The sequence below is a fragment of the Taudactylus pleione genome, unplaced genomic scaffold (genome assembly GCF_031769625.1).
Source record: "Taudactylus pleione unplaced genomic scaffold, aTauple2 ptg000696l, whole genome shotgun sequence".
NCBI lineage: Eukaryota > Metazoa > Chordata > Amphibia > Anura > Myobatrachidae > Taudactylus > Taudactylus pleione.
In genome coordinates, this window is record NW_028285098.1 from 524,984 (window position 1) to 551,101 (window position 26,118).

The window sequence follows — 26,118 nt, forward strand, 5'->3', positions numbered from 1 at the left end:
AGCAGATAGCTTTCCTCATTTACCCACCTTCCCCTCCTCAGTCCCCACAGCGAGCCTTCTGCTGCTCCGCCCCTCTGCTACAGACACTATATGGCACCAATAAGAGATCTACAGTGTGTCTGGCAAGGGAGCTCCGCTGTAATGTGGCCAGACAAGAGATCTGGGCATCGTGGTCAGCAGAGGACACCATGTAATGAGGCTGGCAATAGGGTCTGTGCAATGCTGAGGGTAAGGGTTCATGTAAGGCTGCTGCCAATCTGGACTGGCAATGTACCTGGCAAACAAGTTAACTCAATGACTTGGACAACATGGCTGTTTTAATGTTGTATTTGTCTTTCTTTCCTAGACAGTGGAACTCTATGTAAATAAGGCAAATGTAATAATGTATTGTCAGAAATAACCAAATGACAGATCCAGTGAAGCAAATCCCCCGCCCGAAAAACAAAACAATGTTTAGCCCTTTGTCTGCACCCTCGCAGAGAGCGAGACATTACACGCACAGCGAGAGCTGTATTCCAGCGATAGCGTACTACAGAACACGCTAACACTTACAGGCCTATGCTAAACACAACTCAATAAATATAGAAGATATCAATAAAATATTCTTTTAACGCCTTTCTGTGGAACAGTACTAAGGATTAAATAAAATAAAAAAGCAAAAGATATGGAAAGGGAACTAATAACTGTTCTAAGTGCTGTTATACACCAGTAATATACTTAATACATTTCACATGGTATAGAAGCTGACAATCTAGAGCAGGCATGTCAAACTCGCGGGCCGCATGCGGCCCAAAGAAACATTTTATGTGGCCCAACCGTGTGTGCCCAAATACATATATTGTGCAGCCCAGTCACCCCTGCCGCGATCAGAGCTCAGCTCCGATGGCGGCAGGGGTGACTGGGCCACATAATATTTGTGTTTAAACTTGGTCTCTGAAGTGATCAGAGAAGCCTCTCATCGCCTCCGAGGCCAGCGTTCCAGGTGATGCAGGTCGTGGGTGCGCGGGTGACGTCATCCGTGATGTTAGTGGCCTGCCCTGCTGGATCTAGTTAGATCCAGTCAGCGGCAGGAGTCTACGCGGGAGCGGTGCCCAGCGGCCAGCGTGAAGAGAGGTAAGAGAGAGCTAAGTACTGCACAGGGGAGTGGGGACTGTTCTATACTGGGTGGGGGCACAGCATAAGGGGCACTACTAGGAACATTACTGGGGGCACAACATAAGGGGCATTACTAGGGGCACTGCCTAAGGGGCTATAATACAGGGGGTATTGCATAACGAGCTCTTATAAAGGGGGCACTACATAAGGGGCTCTTATGCAGGGGGCACTGCATAATGGGCACAACTACAGGGGGCACTGCATTGGTATTTCAAAATTGCATATGTCTTTTTTTATTCTTGCGGCCCACTCACTCTTAGACCTTGAATATTTGGCCCGGTTGGTATTTTGAGCTTGACATGCCTGATCTAGAGGGTGGGTACAAATACATTTTATATGTGCTGCAGCCAACTTGGAGCAGAAATGGTTTGGTAATAGCAGTAGAGGTATTGTGTGTGTGAGAAGATATGCTGCTCCTCTAGTATCCAATGGGCATCTCCATAGGCACAGACACAACTGATCTCCATGGGCACAGAACTGATCAGTAGTGGGCATATCTATGGGCAAAGACACAACTGATCTCTAATGGATGTCTGCATGGGCACAGACACAGAACTGATCTCTAGTGGGCATCTCCATGGGCACAGAACTGATATCAGGTGGGTACCTACAGGGATACACACATGTCCAGAGATACAGTACAAAATGCTGGGTCCATGTTCCAGTACAGAGCTGAGGGCTGATATAAGCAGGAGGCCGGGGAGTTGTCGTTTATACTGACAGTCCAGCTGCTGGCAGAACATACTGTGCCACACGCAGACGACATCATTGTGCTGGTGGATCAGGCGATCATGTTCTCTGAGCTCCTTACTGAGGAGTGGTGAAGGGGTAGTTTTCTGTAAGAGGCAGCTCAGGAAATTTAGCTGATACACGGTTGTCAGGGTATACTAAAGGTACCAGCTTCCCCAGAATCCACTTTAATAAACAGCCCTACAAAGAATGGTAGGAAAATAATCATTAGCGACTGAGAACAGTAGACAAACCTGGCATGCAATATCTGAGCAAAGGAAGAGTCAGTAGAGGATGCCGTGTGGTGACTGTATGATAGGAGTAGTAGAGGATGCTGTGTGGTGACGGTATGATAGGAGTAGTAGAGGATGCCGTGTGGTGACGGTATGATAGGAGTAGTAGAGGATGCCGTGTGGTGACGGTATGATAGGAGTAGTAGAGGATGCCGTGTGGTGACGGTATGATAGGAGTAGTAGAGGATGCCGTGTGGTGACGGTATGATAGGAGTAGTAGAGGATGCTGTGTGGTGACGGTATGATAGGAGTAGTAGAGGATGCTGTGTGGTGACGGTATGATAGGAGTAGTAGAGGATGCTGTGTGGTGACGGTATGATAGGAGTAGTAGAGGATGCTGTGTGGTGACGGTAGGATAGGAGTAGTAGAGGATGTTGTGTGGTGACAGTATGATAGGAGTAGTAGAGGATGTTGTGTGGTGACAGTATGATAGGAGTAGTAGGGGATGGGATGCTGTGTGGTGACAATATGATAGGAGCAATAGAGGATGTTGTGTGGTGACAGTATGATAGGAGCAATAGAGGATGTTGTGTGGTGACAGTAAGATAGGAGTAGTAGAGGATGCTGTGTGGTGACAATATGATAGGAGTAGTAGGTGATGGGATGCTGTGTGGTGACAGTATGATAGGAGTAGTAGGTGATGGGATGCTGTGTGGTGACAGTATGATAGGAGTAGTAGAGGATGCCGTGTGGTGACAGTATGATAGGAGTAGTAGGGGATGGGATGCTATGTGGTGACAGTATGATAGGAGTAGTAGGGGATGCTGTGTGGTGACAGTATGATAGGAGTAGTAGAGGATGCTGTGTGGTGACAGTATGATAGGAGTAGTAGAGGATGCTGTGTGGTGATGGTATGATAGGAGTAGTAGAGGATGCCGTGTGGTGACAGTATGATAGGAGTAGTAGGGGATGGGATGCTGTGTGGTGACAGTATGATAGGAGTAGTAGAGGATGCCGTGTGGTGACAGTATGATAGGAGTAGTAGAGAATGTTGTGTGGTGACAGTATGATAGGAGTAGTAGAGGATGCTGTGTGGTGACAGTATGATAGGAGTAGTAGGGGATGGGATGCTGTGTGGTGACAGTATGATAGGAGTAGTAGAGGATGCTGTGTGGTGACAGTATGATAGGAGTAGTAGGGGATGGGATGCTGTGTGGTTACAGTATGAAATAGTAGTAGAGCACACTGTGTAGTGACAGTATGAAATAGTAGTAGAGGATGTTGTGTGGTGACAGTATGATAGGAGTAGTAGGGGATGGGATGCTGTGTGGTGACAGTATGATAGGAGTAGTAGAGGATGCTGTGTGGTGACGGTATGATAGGAGTAGTAGAGGATGCTGTGTGGTGACAGTATGATAGGAGTAGTAGAGGCTGCTGTGTGGTGACAGTATGATAGGAGTAGTAGGGGATGGGATGCTATGTGGTGACAGTATGATAGGAGTAGTAGAGGATGCTGTGTGGTGACAGTATGATAGGAGTAGTAGGGGATGGGATGCTGTGTGGTGACAGTATGAAATAGTAGTAGAGCACACTGTGTAGTGACAGTATGAAATAGTAGTAGAGGATGTTGTGTGGTGACAGTATGATAGGAGTAGTAGGGGATGGGATGCTGTGTGGTGACAGTATGATAGGAGTAGTAGAGGATGCTGTGTGGTGACAGTATGATAGCAGTAGTAGAGGATGCTGTGTGGTGACAGTATGATAGGAGTAGTAGGGGATGGGATGCTGTGTGGTGACAGTATGATAGGAGTAGTAGGGGATGGGATGCTGTGTGGTTACAGTATGATAGGAGTAGTAGGGGATGGGATGCTGTGTGGTTACAGTATGGAGGAGTAGTAGGGGATGGGATGCTGTGTGGTGACAGTATGATAGGAGTAGTAGAGGATGCTGTGTGGTGACGGTATGATAGTAGTAGAGGATGCCGTGTGGTGACGGTATGATAGGAGTAGTAGAGGATGCCGTGTGGTGACGGTATGATAGGAGTAGTAGAGGATGCCGTGTGGTGACGGTATGATAGGAGTAGTAGAGGATGCCGTGTGGTGACAGTATGATAGGAGTAGTAGAGGATGTTGTGTAGTAGAGGATGTTGTGTGGTGACAGTATGATAGGAGTAGTAGAGGATGCTGTGTGGTGACAGTATGATAGGAGCAATAGAGGATGTTGTGTGGTGACAGTAAGATAGGAGTAGTAGAGGATGCTGTGTGGTGACAATATGATAGGAGTAGTAGGTGATGGGATGCTGTGTGGTGACAGTATGATAGGAGTAGTAGGTGATGGGATGCTGTGTGGTGACAGTATGATAGGAGTAGTAGAGAATGCTGTGTGGTGACAGTATGATAGGAGTAGTAGAGGATGCCGTGTGGTGACAGTATGATAGGAGTAGTAGAGGATGCTGTGTGGTGATGGTATGATAGGAGTAGTAGAGGATGCAGTGTGGTGACAGTATGATAGGAGTAGTAGGGGATGGGATGCTGTGTGGTGACAGTATGATAGGAGTAGTAGAGGATGCCGTGTGGTGACAGTATGATAGGAGTAGTAGAGGATGCCGTGTGGTGACAGTATGATAGGAGTAGTAGAGAATGTTGTGTGGTGACAGTATGATAGGAGTAGTAGAGGATGCTGTGTGGTGACAGTATGATAGGAGTAGTAGAGAATGTTGTGTGGTGACAGTATGATAGGAGTAGTAGAGAATGTTGTGTGGTGACAGTATGATAGGAGTAGTAGGGGATGTTGTGTGGTTACAGTATGATAGGAGTAGTAGAGGATGCTGTGTGGTGACAGTATGATGATAGGAGCAGTAGAGGATGCTGAGTGGTGACAGTATGATAGGAGTAGGGGATGGGATGCTGTGTGGTGACAGTATGATAGGAGTAGTAGAGGATGCTGTGTGGTGACAGTATGATAGGAGTAGTAGAGGATGCTGTGTGGTGACAGTATGAAAGGAGTAGTAGGGGATGGGATGCTGTGTGGTTACAGTATGAAATAGTAGTAGAGCACACTGTGTAGTGACAGTATGAAATAGTAGTAGAGGATGTTGTGTGGTGACAGTATGATAGGAGTAGTAGGGATGGGATGCTGTGTGGTAACAGTATGAAATAGTAGTAGAGGATGTTGTGTGGTGACAGTATGATAGGAGTAGTAGGGGATGGGATGCTGTGTGGTGACAGTATGATAGGAGTAGTAGAGGATGCTGTGTGGTGACAGTATGATAGGAGTAGTAGAGGATGCTGTGTGGTGACAGTATGATAGGAGTAGTAGAGGATGCTGTGTGGTGACAGTATGATAGGAGCAATAGAGGATGTTGTGTGGTGACAGTAAGATAGGAGTAGTAGAGGATGCTGTGTGGTGACAATATGATAGGAGTAGTAGGTGATGGGATGCTGTGTGGTGACAGTATGATAGGAGTAGTAGGTGATGGGATGCTGTGTGGTGACAGTATGATAGGAGTAGTAGAGAATGTTGTGTGGTGACAGTATGATAGGAGTAGTAGAGGATGCCGTGTGGTGACAGTATGATAGGAGTAGTAGGGGATGGGATGCTATGTGGTGACAGTATGATAGGAGTAGTAGGGGATGCTGTGTGGTGACAGTATGATAGGAGTAGTAGGGGATGGGATGCTATGTGGTGACAGTATGATAGGAGTAGTAGAGGATGCTGTGTGGTGACAGTATGATAGGAGTAGTAGAGGATGCTGTGTGGTGATGGTATGATAGGAGTAGTAGAGGATGCCGTGTGGTGACAGTATGATAGGAGTAGTAGGGGATGGGATGCTGTGTGGTGACAGTATGATAGGAGTAGTAGAGAATGTTGTGTGGTGACAGTATGATAGGAGTAGTAGAGGATGCTGTGTGGTGACAGTATGATAGGAGTAGTAGGGGATGGGATGCTGTGTGGTGACAGTATGATAGGAGTAGTAGAGGATGCTGTGTGGTGACAGTATGATAGGAGTAGTAGGGGATGGGATGCTGTGTGGTTACAGTATGAAATAGTAGTAGAGCACACTGTGTAGTGACAGTATGAAATAGTAGTAGAGGATGTTGTGTGGTGACAGTATGATAGGAGTAGTAGGGGATGGGATGCTGTGTGGTGACAGTATGATAGGAGTAGTAGAGGATGCTGTGTGGTGACGGTATGATAGGAGTAGTAGAGGATGCTGTGTGGTGACAGTATGATAGGAGTAGTAGAGGCTGCTGTGTGGTGACAGTATGATAGGAGCAATAGAGGATGTTGTGTGGTGACAGTAAGATAGGAGTAGTAGAGGATGCTGTGTGGTGACAATATGATAGGAGTAGTAGGTGATGGGATGCTGTGTGGTGACAGTATGATAGGAGTAGTAGGTGATGGGATGCTGTGTGGTGACAGTATGATAGGAGTAGTAGAGAATGTTGTGTGGTGACAGTATGATAGGAGTAGTAGAGGATGCCGTGTGGTGACAGTATGATAGGAGTAGTAGAGGATGCCGTGTGGTGACAGTATGATAGGAGTAGTAGGGGATGGGATGCTATGTGGTGACAGTATGATAGGAGTAGTAGGGGATGCTGTGTGGTGACAGTATGATAGGAGTAGTAGAGGATGCTGTGTGGTGACAGTATGATAGGAGTAGTAGAGGATGCTATGTGGTGACAGTATGATAGGAGTAGTAGAGGATGCTGTGTGGTGATGGTATGATAGGAGTAGTAGAGGATGCCGTGTGGTGACAGTATGATAGGAGTAGTAGGGGATGGGATGCTGTGTGGTGACAGTATGATAGGAGTAGTAGAGGATGCCGTGTGGTGACAGTATGATAGGAGTAGTAGAGAATGTTGTGTGGTGACAGTATGATAGGAGTAGTAGAGGATGCTGTGTGGTGACAGTATGATAGGAGTAGTAGAGAATGTTGTGTGGTGACAGTATGATAGGAGTAGTAGAGAATGTTGTGTGGTGACAGTATGATAGGAGTAGTAGAGGATGCTGTGTGGTGACAGTATGATAGGAGTAGTAGAGGATGCTGTGTGGTGACAGTATGATGATAGGAGTAGTAGAGGATGCTGTGTGGTGACAGTATGATAGGAGTAGTAGGGGATGGGATGCTGTGTGGTGACAGTATGATAGGAGTAGTAGAGGATGCTGTGTGGTGACAGTATGAAAGGAGTAGTAGGGGATGGGATGCTGTGTGGTTACAGTATGAAATAGTAGTAGAGCACACTGTGTAGTGACAGTATGAAATAGTAGTAGAGGATGTTGTGTGGTGACAGTATGATAGGAGTAGTAGGGATGGGATGCTGTGTGGTAACAGTATGAAATAGTAGTAGAGGATGTTGTGTGGTGACAGTATGATAGGAGTAGTAGGGGATGGGATGCTGTGTGGTGACAGTATGATAGGAGTAGTAGAGGATGCTGTGTGGTGACAGTATGATAGGAGTAGTAGAGGATGCTGTGTGGTGACAGTATGATAGGAGTAGTAGAGGATGCTGTGTGGTGACAGTATGATAGGAGCAATAGAGGATGTTGTGTGGTGACAGTAAGATAGGAGTAGTAGAGGATGCTGTGTGGTGACAATATGATAGGAGTAGTAGGTGATGGGATGCTGTGTGGTGACAGTATGATAGGAGTAGTAGGTGATGGGATGCTGTGTGGTGACAGTATGATAGGAGTAGTAGAGAATGTTGTGTGGTGACAGTATGATAGGAGTAGTAGAGGATGCCGTGTGGTGACAGTATGATAGGAGTAGTAGGGGATGGGATGCTATGTGGTGACAGTATGATAGGAGTAGTAGGGGATGCTGTGTGGTGACAGTATGATAGGAGTAGTAGGGGATGGGATGCTATGTGGTGACAGTATGATAGGAGTAGTAGAGGATGCTGTGTGGTGACAGTATGATAGGAGTAGTAGGGGATGGGATGCTGTGTGGTGACAGTATGAAATAGTAGTAGAGCACACTGTGTAGTGACAGTATGAAATAGTAGTAGAGGATGTTGTGTGGTGACAGTATGATAGGAGTAGTAGAGGTTGCTGTGTGGTGACAGTATGATAGGAGTAGTAGGGGATGGGATGCTGTGTGGTTACAGTATGATAGGAGTAGTAGAGGATGCTGTGTGGTGACAGTATGATAGCAGTAGTAGAGGATGCTGTGTGGTGACAGTATGATAGCAGTAGTAGGGGATGGGATGCTGTGTGGTGACAGTATGATAGGAGTAGTAGGGGATGGGATGCTGTGTGGTTACAGTATGGAGGAGTAGTAGAGGATGTTGTGTGGTGACAGTATGATAGGAGTAGTAGAGGATGCCGTGTGGTGACGGTATGATAGGAGTAGTAGAGGATGCCGTGTGGTGACGGTATGATAGGAGTAGTAGAGGATGCCGTGTGGTGACGGTATGATAGGAGTAGTAGAGGATGCCGTGTGGTGACGGTATGATAGGAGTAGTAGAGGATGCCGTGTGGTGACGGTATGATAGGAGTAGTAGAGGATGCCGTGTGGTGACGGTATGATAGGAGTAGTAGAGGATGCTGTGTGGTGACGGTATGATAGGAGTAGTAGAGGATGCTGTGTGGTGACGGTATGATAGGAGTAGTAGAGGATGCTGTGTGGTGACGGTAGGATAGGAGTAGTAGAGGATGTTGTGTGGTGACGGTATGATAGGAGTAGTAGAGGATGCTGTGTGGTGACAGTATGATAGGAGCAATAGAGGATGTTGTGTGGTGACAGTAAGATAGGAATAGTAGAGGATGCTGTGTGGTGACAATATGATAGGAGTAGTAGGTGATGGGATGCTGTGTGGTGACAGTATGATAGGAGTAGTAGGTGATGGGATGCTGTGTGGTGACAGTATGATAGGAGTAGTAGAGGATGCTGTGTGGTGACAGTATGATAGGAGTAGTAGAGGATGCTGTGTGGTGACAGTATGATAGGAGTAGTAGGGGATGGGATGCTATGTGGTGACAGTATGATAGGAGTAGTAGAGGATGCTGTGTGGTGACAGTATGATAGGAGTAGTAGAGGTTGCTGTGTGGTGACAGTATGATAGGAGTAGTAGGGGATGGGATGCTGTGTGGTTACAGTATGATAGGAGTAGTAGAGGATGCTGTGTGGTGACAGTATGATAGCAGTAGTAGAGGATGCTGTGTGGTGACAGTATGATAGGAGTAGTAGGGGATGGGATGCTGTGTGGTGACAGTATGATAGGAGTAGTAGGGGATGGGATGCTGTGTGGTTACAGTATGGAGGAGTAGTAGAGGATGTTGTGTGGTGACAGTATGATAGGAGTAGTAGAGGATGCTGTGTGGTGACTGTATGATAGGAGTAGTAGAGGATGCTGTGTGGTGACAGTATGATAGGAGTAGTAGAGGATGCTGTGTGGTGACAGTATGATAGGAGTAGTAGAGGATGCTGTGTGGTGACAGTATGATAGGAGTAGTAGAGGATGCTGTGTGGTGACAGTATGATAGGAGTAGTAGATGTTGCTGTGTGGTGACAGTATGATAGGAGTAGTAGAGGATGCTGTGTGGTGACAGTATGATAGGAGTAGTAGGGGATGGGATGCTGTGTGGTGACAGTATGAAATAGTAGTAGAGCACACTGTGTAGTGACAGTATGAAATAGTAGTAGAGGATGTTGTGTGGTGACTGTATGATAGGAGTAGTAGAGGATGCTGTGTGGTGACAGTATGATAGGAGTAGTAGAGGATGCTATGTGGTGACAGTATGATAGGAGTAGTAGAGGATGCTGTGTGGTGACAGTATGATAGGAGTAGTAGAGAATGTTGTGTGGTGACAGTATGATGATAGGAGTAGTAGAGGATGCTGTGTGGTGACAATATGATAGGAGTAGTAGAGGATGTTGTGTGGTGACAGTATGATAGGAGTAGTAGAGGATGCTGTGTGGTGACAGTATGATAGGAGTAGTAGGGGATGGGATGCTGTGTGGTGACAGTATGATAGGAGTAGTAGAGGATGCTGTGTGGTGACAGTATGATAGGAGTAGTAGAGGATGCTGTGTGGTGACAGTATGATAGGAGTAGTAGAGGTTGCTGTGTGGTGACAGTATGATAGGAGTAGTAGAGGATGCTGTGTGGTGACAGTATGATAGGAGTAGTAGGGGATGGGATGCTGTGTGGTGACAGTATGAAATAGTAGTAGAGCACACTGTGTAGTGACAGTATGAAATAGTAGTAGAGGATGTTGTGTGGTGACTGTATGATAGGAGTAGTAGAGGATGCTGTGTGGTGACAGTATGATAGGAGTAGTAGAGGATGCTATGTGGTGACAGTATGATAGGAGTAGTAGAGGATGCTGTGTGGTGACAGTATGATAGGAGTAGTAGAGAATGTTGTGTGGTGACAGTATGATGATAGGAGTAGTAGAGGATGCTGTGTGGTGACAGTATGATAGGAGTAGTAGGGGATGGGATGCTATGAGGTGACAGTATGATAGGAGTAGTAGAGGATGCTGTGTGGTGACAGTATGATAGGAGTAGTAGGGGATGGGATGCTGTGTGGTGACAGTATGATAGGAGTAGTAGAGGATGCTGTGTGGTGATGGTATGATAGGAGTAGTAGAGGATGCTGTGTGGTTACAGTATGATAGGAGTAGTAGAGAATGTTGTGTGGTGACAGTATGATGATAGGAGTAGTAGAGGCTGCTGTGTGGTGACAGTATGATAGGAGCAGTAGAGGATGCTGTGTGGTGGCAGTATGATAGGAGCAGTAGAGAATGTTGTGTGGTGACAGTATGATGATAGGAGTAGGAGAGGATGCTGTGTGGTGACAGTATGATAGGAGTAGTAGAGGATGCTGTGTAGTGACAGTATGAAATAGTAGTAGAGGATGTTGTGTGGTGACAGTATGATAGGAGTAGTAGGGGATGGGATGCTATGTGGTGACAGTATGATAGCAGTAGTAGAGGATGCTGTGTGGTGACAGTATGATAGGAGTAGTAGGGGATGGGATGCTGTGTGGTGACAGTATGATAGGAGTAGTAGAGGATGCTGTGTGGTGATGGTATGATAGGAGTAGTAGAGGATGCTGTGCGGTTACAGTATGATAGGAGCAGTAGAGAATGTTGTGTGGTGACAGTATGATGATAGGAGTAGTAGAGGATGCTGTGTGGTGACAGTATGATAGGAGCAGTAGAGAATGTTGTGTGGTGACAGTATGATGATAGGAGTAGTAGAGGATGCTGTGTGGTGACAGTATGATAGGAGTAGTAGGGGATGGGATGCTATGTGGTGACAGTATGATAGGAGTAGTAGAGGATGCTGAGTGGTGACAGTATGATAGGAGTAGGGGATGGGATGCTGTGTGGTGACAGTATGATAGGAGTAGTAGAGGATACTGTGTGGTGACAGTATGATAGGAGCAGTAGAGGATGCTGTGTGGTGACAGTATGATAGGAGTAGGGGATGGGATGCTGTGTGGTGACAGTATGAAATAGTAGTAGAGCACACTGTGTAGTGACAGTATGAAATAGTAGTAGAGGATGTTGTGTGGTGACAGTATGATAGGAGTAGTAGAGGATGCTGTGTGGTGACAGTATGATAGGAGTAGTAGAGGATGTTGAGTGGTGACAGTATGATAGGAGTAGTAGAGGATGCTGTGTGGTGACAGTATGATAGGAGTAGTAGAGGATGTTGTGTGGTGACAGTATGATAGGAGTAGTAGAGGATGCTGTGTGGTGACAGTATGATAGGAGTAGTAGGGGATGGGATGCTGTGTGGTTACAGTATGGAGGAGTAGTAGAGGATGTTGTGTGGTGACAGTATGATAGCAGTAGTAGAGGATGCTGTGTGGTGACAGTATGATAGGAGTAGTAGGGGATGGGATGCTGTGTGGTGACAGTATGATAGGACTAGTAGAGGATGCTGTGTGGTGACAGTATGATAGGAGTAGTAGGGGATGGGATGCTGTGTGGTTACAGTATGGAGGAGTAGTAGAGGATGTTGTGTGGTGACAGTATGATAGGAGTAGTAGAGGATGCTGTGTGGTGACAGTATGATAGGAGTAGTAGAGGATGTTGTGTGGTGACAGTATGAAATAGTAGTAGAGGATGTTGTGTGGTGACAGTATGATAGGAGTAGTAGAGGATGCTGTGTGGTGACAGTATGATAGGAGTAGTAGAGGATGCTGTGTGGTGACAGTATGATAGGAGTAGTAGAGGATGCTGTGTGGTGACAATATGATAGGAGTAGTAGAGGATGTTGTGTGGTGACAGTATGATAGGAGTAGTAGAGGATGCTGTGTGGTGACAGTATGATAGGAGTAGTAGAGGATGTGTGGTGACAGTATGAAATAGTAGTAGAGGATGTTGTGTGGTGACAGTATGATAGGAGTAGTAGAGGATGCTGTGTGGTTACAGTATGGAGGAGTAGTAGAGGATGTTGTGTGGTGACAGTATGATAGGAGTTGTAGAGGATGCTGTGTGGTGACAGTATGATAGGAGTAGTAGAGGATGCTGTGTGGTGACAGTATGATAGGAGTAGTAGAGGATGTTGTGTGGTGACAGTATGATAGGAGTAGTAGAGGATGCTGTGTGGTGACAGTATGATAGGAGTAGTAGGGGATGGGATGCTGTGTGGTTACAGTATGATAGGAGTAGTAGAGGATGCTGTGTGGTGACAGTATGATAGGAGTAGTAGGGGATGGGATGCTGTGTGGTGACAGTATGAAATAGTAGTAGAGCACACTGTGTAGTGACAGTATGAAATAGTAGTAGAGGATGTTGTGTGGTGACAGTATGATAGGAGTAGTAGAGGATGCTGTGTGGTGACAGTATGATAGGAGTAGTAGGGGATGGGATGCTATGTGGTGACAGTATGATAGCAGTAGTAGAGGATGCTGTGTGGTGACAGTATGATAGGAGTAGTAGGGGATGGGATGCTGTGTGGTGACAGTATGATAGGAGTAGTAGAGGATGCTGTGTGGTGATGGTATGATAGGAGTAGTAGAGGATGCTGTGTGGTTACAGTATGATAGGAGTAGTAGGGGATGGGATGCTGTGTGGTGACAGTATGATAGGAGCAATAGAGGATTTTGTGTGGTGACAGTAAGATAGGAGTAGTAGAGGATGCTGTGTGGTGACAATATGATAGGAGTAGTAGGTGATGGGATGCTGTGTGGTGACAGTATGATAGGAGTAGTAGGTGATGGGATGCTGTGTGGTGACAGTATGATAGGAGTAGTAGAGAATGTTGTGTGGTGACAGTATGATAGGAGTAGTAGAGGATGCCGTGTGGTGACAGTATGATAGGAGTAGTAGGGGATGGGATGCTATGTGGTGACAGTATGATAGGAGTAGTAGGGGATGCCGTGTGGTGACAGTATGATAGGAGTAGTAGGGGATGGGATGCTGTGTGGTGACAGTATGATAGGAGTAGTAGAGAATGTTGTGTGGTGACAGTATGATAGGAGTAGTAGAGGATGCTGTGTGGTGACAGTATGATAGGAGTAGTAGGGGATGGGATGTTGTGTGGTGACAGTATGATATAGTAGTAGAGCACACTGTGTAGTGACAGTATGAAATAGTAGTAGAGGATGTTGTGTGGTGACAGTATGATAGGAGTAGTAGAGGATGCTGTGTGGTGACAGTATGATAGGAGTAGTAGGGGATGGGATGCTGTGTGGTGACGGTATGATAGGAGTAGTAGAGGATGTTGTGTGGTGACAGAATGATAGGAGTAGTAGGGGATGGGATGCTGTGTGGTGACAGTATGATAGGAGTAGTAGGGGATGGGATGCTGTGTGGTTACAGTATGGAGGAGTAGTAGAGGATGCTGTGTGGTTACAGTATGATAGGAGTAGTAGAGAATGTTGTGTGGTGACAGTATGATGATAGGAGTAGTAGAGGATGCCGTGTGGTGACAGTATGATAGGAGTAGTAGAGGATGCTGTGTGGTGACAGTATGATAGGAGTAGTAGGGGATGGGATGCTATGTGGTGACAGTATGATAGGAGTAGTAGAGAATGCTGTGTGGTGACAGTATGATAGGAGTAGTAGAGGATGCTGTGTAGTGACAGTATGAAATAGTAGTAGAGGATGTTGTGTGGTGACAGAATGATAGGAGTAGTAGGGGATGGGATGCTGTGTGGTGACAGTATGATAGGAGTAGTAGGGGATGGGATGCTGTGTGGTTACAGTATGGAGGAGTAGTAGAGGATGTTGTGTGGTGACAGTATGATAGGAGTAGTAGAGGATGCTGTGTGGTGACAGTATGATAGGAGTAGTAGGGGATGGGATGCTGTGTGGTGACAGTATGATAGGAGTAATAGAGGATGCTGTGTGGTGATGGTATGATAGGAGTAGTAGAGGATGCTGTGTGGTTACAGTATGATAGGAGTAGTAGGGGATGGGATGCTGTGTGGTGACAGTATGATAGGAGCAATAGAGGATGTTGTGTGGTGACAGTAAGATAGGAGTAGTAGAGGATGCTGTGTGGTGACAGTATGATAGGAGTAGTAGAGGTTGGGATGCTATGTGGTGACAGTATGATAGGAGTAGTACAGAATGTTGTGTGGTGACAGTATGATAGGAGTAGTAGGTGATGGGATGCTGTGTGGTTACAGTATGGAGGAGTAGTAGAGGATGTTGTGTGGTGACAGTATGATAGGAGTAGTAGAGGATGCTGTGTGGTGACAGTATGATAGGAGTAGTAGAGGATGGCATGTGGTGACAGTATGATAGGAGTAGTAGGTGATGGGATGCTGTGTGGTGACAGTATGATAGGAGTAGTAGGTGATGGGATGCTGTGTGGTGACAGTATGATAGGAGTAGTAGAGAATGTTGTGTGGTGACAGTATGATAGGAGTAGTAGAGGATGGCGTGTGGTGACAGTATGATAGGAGTAGTAGGGGATGGGATGCTATGTGGTGACAGTATGATAGGAGTAGTAGGGGATGCCGTGTGGTGACAGTATGATAGGAGTAGTAGGGGATGGGATGCTGTGTGGTGACAGTATGATAGGAGTAGTAGAGAATGTTGTGTGGTGACAGTATGATAGGAGTAGTAGAGGATGCTGTGTGGTGACAGTATGATAGGAGTAGTAGGGGATGGGATGCTGTGTGGTGACAGTATGATAGGAGTAGTAGAGGATGCTGTGTGGTGATGGTATGATAGGAGTAGTAGAGGATGCTGTGTGGTTACAGTATGATAGGAGTAGTAGAGAATGTTGTGTGGTGACAGTATGATGATAGGAGTAGTAGAGGATGCTGTGTGGTTACAGTATGATAGGAGTAGTAGAGAATGTTGTGTGGTGACAGTATGATGATAGGAGTAGTAGAGGATGCCGTGTGGTGACAGTATGATAGGAGTAGTAGAGGATGCCGTGTGGTGACAGTATGATAGGAGTAGTAGAGGATGCCGTGTGGTGACAGTATGATAGGAGTAGTAGAGGATGCCGTGTGGTGACAGTATGATAGGAGTAGTAGAGGATGCTGTGTGGTGACAGTATGATAGGAGTAGTAGAGAATGCTGTGTGGTGACAGTATGATAGGAGTAGTAGAGGATGCTGTGTAGTGACAGTATGAAATAGTAGTAGAGGATGTTGTGTGGTGACAGAATGATAGGAGTAGTAGGGGATGGGATGCTGTGTGGTGACAGTATGATAGGAGTAGTAGGGGATGGGATGCTGTGTGGTTACAGTATGGAGGAGTAGTAGAGGATGCTGTGTGGTGACAGTATGATAGGAGTAGTAGAGGATGCTGTGTGGTGACAATATGATAGGAGTAGTAGAGGATGTTGTGTGGTGACAGTATGATAGGAGTAGTAGAGGATGCTGTGTGGTGACAGTATGATAGGAGTAGTAGGGGATGGGATGCTGTGTGGTGACAGTATGATAGGAGTAGTAGAGGATGCTGTGTGGTGACAGTATGATAGGAGTAGTAGGGGATGGGATGCTGTGTGGTGACAGTATGAAATAGTAGTAGAGGATGTTGTGTGGTGACAGTATGATAGGAGTAGTAGGGGATGGGATGCTATGTGGTGACAGTATGATAGCAGTAGTAGAGGATGCTGTGTGGTGACAGTATGATAGGAGTAGTAGGGGATGGGATGCTGTGTGGTGACAGTATGATAGGAGTAGTAGAGGATGCTGTGTGGTGACAGTATGATAGCAGTAGTAGAGGATGCTGTGTGGTGACAGTATGATAGGAGTAGTAGGGGATGGGATGCTGTGTGGTGACAGTATGATAGGAGTAGTAGGGGATGGGATGCTGTGTGGTTACAGTATGGAGGAGTAGTAGAGGATGTTGTGTGGTGACAGTATGATAGGAGTAGTAGAGGATGCTGTGTGGTGACAGTATGATAGGAGTAGTAGAGGATGCTGTGTGGTGACAGTATGATAGGAGTAGTAGAGGATGTTGTGTGGTGCCAGTATGATAGGAGTAGTAGAGGATGCTGTGTGGTGACAGTATGATAGGAGTAGTAGGGGATGGGATGCTGTGTGGTGACAGTATGATAGGAGTAGTAGAGGATGCTGTGTGGTGACAGTATGATAGGAGTAGTAGGGGATGGGATGCTGTGTGGTGACAGTATGATAGGAGTAGTAGAGGATGCTGTGTGGTGACAGTATGATAGGAGTAGTAGAGGATGCTGTGTGGTGACAGTATGATAGGAGTAGTAGAGGTTGCTGTGTGGTGACAGTATGATAGGAGTAGTAGAGGATGCTGTGTGGTGACAGTATGATAGGAGTAGTAGAGGATGCTGTGTGGTTACAGTATGATAGGAGTAGTAGAGAATGTTGTGTGGTGACAGTATGATGATAGGAGTAGTAGAGGATGCTGTGTGGTTACAGTATGATAGGAGTAGTAGAGAATGTTGTGTGGTGACAGTATGATGATAGGAGTAGTAGAGGATGCCGTGTGGTGACAGTATGATAGGAGTAGTAGAGGATGCTGTGTGGTGACAGTATGATAGGAGTAGTAGGGGATGGGATGCTATGTGGTGACAGTATGATAGGAGTAGTAGAGAATGCTGTGTGGTGACAGTATGATAGGAGTAGTAGAGGATGCTGTGTGGTGAAAGTATGATAGGAGTAGTAGGGGATGCTGTGTGGTGACAGTATGATAGGAGTAGTAGGGGATGGGATGCTATGTGGTGACAGTATGATAGGAGTAGTAGAGGATGCTGTGTGGTGACAGTATGATAGGAGTAGTAGAGGATGCTGTGTGGTGACAGTATGATAGGAGTAGTAGAGGATGCTGTGTGGAGACGGTATGATAGGAGTAGTAGAGGATGCTGTGTGGTTACAGTATGATAGCAGTAGTAGAGAATGTTGTGTGGTGACAGTATGATGATAGGAGTAGTAGAGGATGTTGTGTGGTGACAGTATGATAGGAGTAGTAGAGGATACCGGGCGGTGACAGTATGGAGGAGTGTTAGAGGATACCGGGCGGTGACAGTATGGAGGAGTGTTAGAGGATACCGGGCGGTGACAGTATGGAGGAGTGTTAGAGGATACCGGGCGGTGACAGTATGGAGGAGTGTTAGAGGATACCGGGCGGTGACAGTATGGAGGAGTGTTAGAGGATACCGGGCGGTGACAGTATGGAGGAGTGTTAGAGGATACCGGGCGGTGACAGTATGGAGGAGTGTTAGAGGATACCGGGCGGTGACAGTATGGAGGAGTGTTAGAGGATACCGGGCGGTGACAGTATGGAGGAGTGTTAGAGGATACCGGGCGGTGACAGTATGGAGGAGTGTTAGAGGATACCGGGCGGTGACAGTATGGAGGAGTGTTAGAGGATACCGGGCGGTGACAGTATGGAGGAGTGTTAGAGGATACCGGGCGGTGACAGTATGGAGGAGTGTTAGAGGATACCGGGCGGTGACAGTATGGAGGAGTGTTAGAGGATACCGGGCGGTGACAGTATGGAGGAGTGTTAGAGGATACCGGGCGGTGACAGTATGGAGGAGTGTTAGAGGATACCGGGCGGTGACAGTATGGAGGAGTGTTAGAGGATACCGGGCGGTGACAGTATGGAGGAGTGTTAGAGGATACCGGGCGGTGACAGTATGGAGGAGTATTAGAGGATACCGGGCGGTGACAGTATGGAGGAGTATTAGAGGATACCGGGCGGTGACAGTATGGAGGAGTATTAGAGGATACCGGGCGGTGACAGTATGGAGGAGTATTAGAGGATACCGGGCGGTGACAGTATGGCGGAGTATTAGAGGATACCGGGCGGTGACAGTATGGAGGAGTATTAGAGGATACCGGGCGGTGACAGTATGGAGGAGTATTAGAGGATACCGGGCGGTGACAGTATGGAGGAGTATTAGAGGATACCGGGCGGTGACAGTATGGAGTATATGTATCAGTAATATTCCTCACCAGTGGCCTCTGTGTGCAGGATCAGATCATTGTGACTCCGGACCTGGCAACATATATAGACTTTTCGACCTTCTATTTTTTCTATTTGACTGTCCACGATTACAGTTGAACCCAGGGGAATCGGGCTGTGGAGTGAGACATATTGTACTACTGACCCTTGTTCTCTATCAGATGTCACACAGTAAACACAAGGTATTGCTACTTATATCAAATCATGAGCCCCTAATCTAACAGAAGTCATCAGGACTCCAGATATAGCAGCTACTTCCATTGGTGGAATCCATCAGGCATCCCAATATATCCCCTCATCATTATTATTATTATCAGTACCAGTTATTTATATAGCACACACATATATTGTAGCATATTTAACCATTCACAGCAGTCACTACTAGCTTTCAAGCAGATAACAAGAGATATGGTAAGAACTTACCTTTGTTATCTCTGTTTCTACGAAGTCCATAGGGTCCACAGGGTTGACCTTGGGGTATAGGTTGGGAACCAAATCCGGGCACCACGCAGTTAAAGCTTTTAGCTCCCAGGATGCACTGGGTCCACTCTCCCTATAACCCCACCCCCAAGCCAGAGGCACCTCAGTTTGTAAGTAGCCAAAGGCCGGAGGAGGAGAGAAAAAGAGAGAGAAAACTGGAACACTCAATAACCATACTCACCGAAATGGGAGACGGAAAACCGGTGACCAGCCACACTGCCCATATGAAGCCAGGTGCGTCAGGGCGGGCGCCCTGTGGACCCTATGGACTTCGTAGAAACAGAGATAACAAAGGTAAGTTCTTACCATATCTCTTGTTTTCTACTTCAGGGTCCATAGGGGGTCCACAGGGTTGACCTTGGGGATGTCCCAAAGCAGTTCAACCAAGGGTGGGGACGCTCCTGTGCTGAGAGGAGAATCCGTCGCCAAAAAGGAAGCCTCCTGAGAGGCAAAGGAAACCAATGCCTAGAACCTTAAAAAGGTGTGGACAGAAGACCACGTGGCCACCTAGTAAGGCAAAACAGCCGAGGCGCCACAGCGAGCACACGAGGGTCACATGGCCCGAGAAAAAACAAGCATCAACAACAGGAAGGCCTACCCATGGGTAGGCCCCTGAGGAAGACCTACGAGGCCATCCAGCCAACATTTGGTTATAGGCCGGCCATCCTTTCCTGTGAAAACCAGAAATCTCAGACCACCAATAAGGAGTCCGATTTCCGTAAGGAACCTGAACGGATCACATAAATCCAAAGAGGCCAGACCACAGTCAATGAGGCCACACCAGCCGAGAGGAGTGGGGACAGAATGGCCGTACCATAAGTTCCAGAATAATATGGAACCTGAAAACCACTAAGAAGAAACACAGGGCGAGAGCAACTCCCACCCTGACATGATGCCCTCCAGAAGAGGGAGCCACATGAGAACGCTCCCAATTCAGACACTCTCCTGGTTGATATAAACACCCTGAGAGAAAGAGAGAGCCTAAGCAATAGACCATGTAATGGCTATCACAACCAGCGGTTCCATTGACTGTCCCCGGAGGTAACGAAGAACCACTACTTACTCCCAAGGAGTCCCTAGGGAGGACAAATGGAGGCATAATCAAGAAAACACTCCAAAGGATGAACTGGATACCAGAGTGGAGCAATTCCATATCTTAACCATACTGACAGTGTAGAGATCCGCACTGTCAGGAAGACCAGGCCAAGTGTGAAACCCAAGCCAGCCGGAAGGAATGCCAGAATATCTGGAAATCCTGGACACCGGAGGATTGTATCGACAGGTACAATACCATAAGATTTATGGCTGCCACAGTTTGTGGTAGGTCCCAGCAAAAGCTGATCCATGTGCTCTAATCATTCCAACGATGACAAAGCCAGGGAAGCCGTAAGACCACTGTAGGGACGTAGTCAAAGACAAACGACCCAGGTCCAAGGCAAAACCAAGGACCCTGAGACAACAGGTCCGGGCAGTGAAGCATCAGGGATGGAGTATCGATGTAGAGACTCCGAAGATCCAAGTACCCCTGACATCTGGGGCAATCAGGAGCCACCAGCAGGAAAGCATCTCCGTCTCGATTGAAAACACTTCCAAAGACCTCGAGGAAGAAGGGAGACCGGAGAACACAGGTACACAAAGTGGAAGGACCACTTCACCGACAAAGAGTCGCTGAAGGTTGCTTCAGAATCCCCAGAGCTGAACTGTAACACCATAGTGTGATAAAGTCAGAAGGCCATGAGGGTCACCTCAGGGGGGCCCCCCCTGCTCACCAGGAGATGAAACCTCTCTTGGGGAAGAGACTAGTCCCCGGGATGCACGTCGTGACGGCTGAGGACTCCCGCTTCCCAATGGAGAGCTCCTGAAATGAACGCTGCCGAGATGGTCGGGAGGAGACCCTCGGACTATGTCCGAATATGTGACATACCTGTCATTGCCACCCAACGAACAGTGTTGCTAAAAAGGAAGCCACTGTCCTGACCCTGTCGGACTGAACCTTTTCAGGTTCACCGGGAAACGAGTTATGCCAGAGTAAGTTAATTGACAGGGTGGAATCGACAGACGTCCAACTGCACTGAAAAGGATTCGATCCAGACACTGTCCATAGCAAAGAAAACCCTGGACGAGATGGCCATAGCCACCCGGACAGGGACCGACTTGCCTCCGGAGAGAGCATCATCGTTTGAACAGTTATCCGACAGAAAAAACTCATTCCATCTGGAGATGAGCCAATTATGTAAAGGCCTGGAATGGAACTGAGCCCATTCCACCATGCATCCCAGAGTGTAAAGACATCTGTCGACTGCGCAGACAACCATGTACTCCTAATGGAAGAGAGGAGATTCCGTCTTACGCCAGAAGAATTCTCAGATTCTGAGAATCCAGCAGGGATCCTAGATGAAGAATACCCAGAGAGGGATGCAGGGAGGACTTTTTCCCCGTTGATTAAACGTCTGCACCCTGAAGAAGCCACAGTCATCCTGACCTGGCCGTAAAGTACCCCGGTGATCCCGCTAAGAGCAGGAGGCCGTCCAGGTACAGGAGCATTGGGATATACTGAACAGAAGAACTGTCAGAAAATCCAAAATGCTGGTAAACCCCTGTGGGGCTGAGGACAGTCCCAACAGGCAGAGCCCGAAAAATTGTAAGTGTTGCTGTGATACAGCAAACCTCAGCCCATGCTGAGGAAAGGTCTCTGTAAGTACCCGTAGGCACGCGTCCTGTATATCCAGTGATACCATAAAGTCCCCAGGTTCCAAACATCATATGATGGAGCATAGGGATTTCCTCCTGAGCCCAGGTAGCTTTAGGAACTGGTTCAGGGAATTGAGACAGAGAATAGGCCAAAGAGGACCATTCAGCCACCGCACCAGAAAGAAAACAGAACAACCAGTCCCTCACTGAGATAGTGGGGATGGCCTAATTAGCTCCGCTTACCGCAACAACTGCATAGCTTTCTGGATCTGTAAGGCCCTTGTAAAGAGGGCGTACCCTCCTACCCACGTAGCCGCGGCAACTTGACACTAATACCGGGCGAACTGAGAAAATCGGTATCTCCCAGTTGTAGGCCTGTCCCGTCAGGCTGAAGAGATATCCGTAGGTTCAGAAGCAGGATCGGCTGGCAGTCCAGGCCTGCTCGGTACTGGATATGTCGGCCCTTGTAGATGCCGACAGTCTACGAAGAAACAGACCTTTAGGCTGACCCAGAGGACAAAAAAGACTTAACAGACTTAGTCTGAGGCCTTGTAGTGGGCATAGCTGAAAGCGGTAAACTTGTCGTTAGTAATACTGCCAATGTTACTACAATCTTGTCAAGGTCAGGACCAAACAATATCAACCCTAAAGATGGTATCTGCACCTCTGCATTCCCAGAGCGCAGCCATAGGGTATTACGGAGGATACAGTCGCAGCCGGAACTCTGAAAGTTAGGAGACTGGTATCCAATATAGGCATTTCCACCTATGACAACAGCATATATTACGTGAGCGACCAAATACATTTGAACCCCCGACGTGTTGGAGGGGAAAAAACGTTACAAATGCATCAACCCAATATGCAATAGTATTAAGCAACCATGCTATAGCCATGGTAGGATGGGTAACAACTCCTGAAAGCAAGTATACTGATTTCAGGCAGAGTTACCACCTACGGATCCGAAGAATCCGACCACGCAGGAATGGGAGGCGTAGTAACGTCTGTAATCAGACGAGTAACACGCCCATCCCCCCCAGGAGGGGCTCGTGATGACCCTCAGGGAATTTGGGACAGGAGGCCAAACACTGTTGTAACACCTCCTATCTGGCAACAGCCAGAGTCCCGCTATGCGATCCACCCGCTAGTCAGCAACAGGGAACCCGAAGGCATGTAATACTGAGGGTGTATGATACAGGTGCAGGTCAACATTCACTCTAACCAGAATGGACCTGCTACCAGCCCTAAAGCAGGGATAATAATACCTGAAATAGGCTTCCCCCCGTGTAAGAGGGAAAGAGCCCCGAACAGTACCCAGTTCACGGCAGAGCCAACTGGGAAGTAACCACAGGGCGTCAACCACGCCAATTAGCGTTTCGTAGAAAACGACATCCACCCAGGGTGGCTGTTGTGGTAATCCCTGCAAGGGGAATGACAGACTATTGTGGCACCAGGGGGAATTCATATACTGCGAAAAACCCCTGCAGGGAGCGGTAGTCTGTGTCACAGGGGAAGAGTGCAAGAAGCTGCGAGATACCCTGAGATGAAAAGGGCAGTATGGTGAAGTAACCCCAAGTGAGGTACAACAATGGGGCCCGCCCGGCGATCCGCAATTGAGAGGATCCCGAGAAAACAAACCGCCCAAGGGGATCGTGAAAGAGGCCGGCACCAGATGACGCCACATACAGAACCCTTTATGAGTCAAATCCTCCGCACTAACACCTGCAGCACATGACTTGCAGGATAGTAAAAATGGGTGCAGTATAACGCTCTATCTCCTGGTCAGACATATCTGACCAATCTTGGCGGAAATATTAAGCAGCACTATACTGGTCCTGACTGATGCCAAAAATTAGCTGCAGGGACCCATTTTCAGCGTATGCAACACACAGTTCCATCTAAAATATGGCAATGTGCAGCACGCAACAGTATGTGACAAACCACACAAATATTAACAAGTATATAAATGTGAGGTCTCAGAACCACCCTAAGTACAGCTGTATTAGGGCAGATAAAGAAAAGGGATAGATATACACTGACAGGTGAGAGAATAAAGTACAGTCAGCACTAGCATAAGTCACATACAATGCAGATATATACATATATACATAAACATGTCATATAATATACTGCACTATTACACTGCATTCAACTGCCCAGATTCAGTGTCTGGGAAGGCTACAGCGCTGTGTACACTGACCTGATGGTGAGGTACGCAGGGGGACTGGACTCACTGCCATCTCCAGAGATTTCTGCTGCACCACAGAGATAAAATGGCCGCTGGAGACCTCAGAAGAAGCGTGGCCCGCGGAGGAAGCAGCTCAGCGACGCCAGACTATGGATACTGAAAGGCGCGCTGAGCTGAGGGGAGGAGCCGCTGTAACAGGGAAGGCTGCCTCCCCTGGCCGGCTATTAACCCCCGGGACGCCGGCTCCCTGCACCGATCGTTAAGTCCCTGGTGGTCTAGTGGACACACGGGGTATGGGGGGCCCGCCGCCACTGCCGGCGCCTCCGGTCTGTCCCGAGACCGGAGGCACAGGACTGCATTTGAAATGCGCGGATCACCGCAAGCGGTGATCCGCGACCTTACCTGCTCCCCGTGGATCCGGCAGCAGTCCTGGGCGCCCACAGAGTCCGGCTAGTACAGACTCTGGGGTCCCGCTGAGATCCCCAGATCTGTACTGGCGTCTCAGCGCCAGCGGGGTGACGGAGCGGCAGCTTAGACGTCCTATGGACAGTCCGACGCTGCCGCTCTGAAGAGTCCAAAGTCCATGGAAAAAAACTTTGTCCCTAAAAAAATAAAATAAGCTTAGGGGCTGCTAATCAGCTCCCCCTGCGCTAACGGTGACCCGACTCCGGCCGGGCACCAACTTAAACTGAGGTGCCTCTGGCTTGGGGGTGGGGTTATAGGGAGAGTGGACCCAGTGCATCCTGGGAGCTAAAAGCTTTAACTGCGTGGTGCCCGGATTTGGTTCCCAACCTATACCCCAAGGTCAACCCTGTGGACCCCCTATGGACCCTGAAGTAGAAATCTCAATTTATCTTGCAGTAAGCAGTAGACCCCTTTCAGGTATCAGACTTCCGGAGACCTCCAGACGGATAATTTCCCTTCATTCATCAGCCCATGGTATCCTCTCAGTGCTAGCTAACCACTAGCTATCAGGCTCTGCTACATCACACCCTAACATAAGGAGCTGCACAGTCATCAACACCTGGTCCTGTGTCTCACCAGGCAACACCCAGTCATCAGGCCCAGTGAGCAGCACCCAGTCATCAGGCCCAGCGAGCAGCACCCAGTCATCAGGCCCAGCGGGCAGCACCCAGTCATCAAGCCCAGCGGGCAGCACCCAGTCATCAGGCCCAGCAGACAACACCCAGTCATCAGGCCCAGCGGACAACACCCAGTCATCAGGCCCAGCGGGCAACAGCCAGTCATCCGGCCAACAGCCAGTCACCTAGCAACTACCAGTCATTTTGCACCACTATGCAACACCTATTCATCGGGATCACCAGGAAATACCCATTCATCATGCAACACCTGGCCATCAGGAACACCATGTAACATGCAGTTATTAGGGAACACCCAGTCATCAGGTCTGCCAGGCAACACACAATCACACGGCTACATGCATTCATCATGACCAATCAGCAACACCATGTAACACCAGTCATTAGGAAACAATGTAGTTATTAGGACCAGCAAGCAACACCTGTCCACATCCAGTCATCATGCAACACGTATTCATCAGGTTCACCTTCCAAACATCCAGTCACCAGGAGCACCAGACACCACTCACCATGAGGGCCACACTCAGACATTAGGCATCAACAGGCAATTCCCCGTCATCTGTCAAAACTGTACAACGCGCAGTGCCACCAACAAGTCACAGCTTCCTGGCTTCTACCTCAGTTATTCATTAGTGTAACCCACTTCTTGTAGTCGATGTTCAGATTTGCCGTCATAACACGTCCACAGTTGTACACAACCCCTGATCCGGCTGTGGTGTCAATAATGGTGGCTATGCTGCCGCCATGTGTGTATCTGCAGAGGAGAGAGGACACCAGAGGTGAGAGGAGAACCACACGCCTGGCACTCACAGAACAACACTGGCTCTGTCAGCTACAAGATTTACCACAAGTAAGCACACGTACCCTATGGGGCCCTCCAGGTAAGGCCCCGGCTGGAATATGCAGATCATCCTTTTCTCAGCCTTGTTATAAAACATGCTGTATTCAAAGCCAGCTCCGTCCTGCTCCATGTTTCTGGTGAAGAGGCGCGTGTCTCTCCGAGCCTCCAAAGGGTTATCTGGAAATGGGCACATGGACTATCAAAGCCTCTCAGCAGGCTCCTATACCCAATATGCACATAGATGTATATATTACAGTCAGCTGTGACACCCACAGACATACCAGGAGCTGGTCACCACCCAAGATATCTAACAATAATTACTGAAATAAACGGTTGC

The 26,118-nt window shown here is 47.8% G+C and overlaps 1 protein-coding gene across 2 annotated transcripts in view; it reads right to left on the bottom strand.

Moving 5' to 3' along the window:
* Nucleotides 1–317: 317 nt before the first annotated feature.
* Nucleotides 318–26,118, bottom strand: part of LOC148477720 (acyl-coenzyme A thioesterase THEM4-like) — a 34,901-nt gene continuing 9,100 nt past the window's right edge. For both annotated transcript variants that reach the window (XM_088456278.1, XM_088456277.1), the window contains exons 4-7: nucleotides 25,805–25,958; nucleotides 25,584–25,694; nucleotides 18,475–18,599; nucleotides 318–2,085 (exon numbers count right to left, since the gene is read on the bottom strand). In XM_088456278.1, coding sequence (XP_088312404.1) covers nucleotides 2,033–2,085; nucleotides 18,475–18,599; nucleotides 25,584–25,694; nucleotides 25,805–25,958 — 443 coding nt within the window. In that variant the 3' untranslated portion in view covers nucleotides 318–2,032. The remainder of the gene's footprint in view (nucleotides 2,086–18,474; nucleotides 18,600–25,583; nucleotides 25,695–25,804; nucleotides 25,959–26,118) is intronic.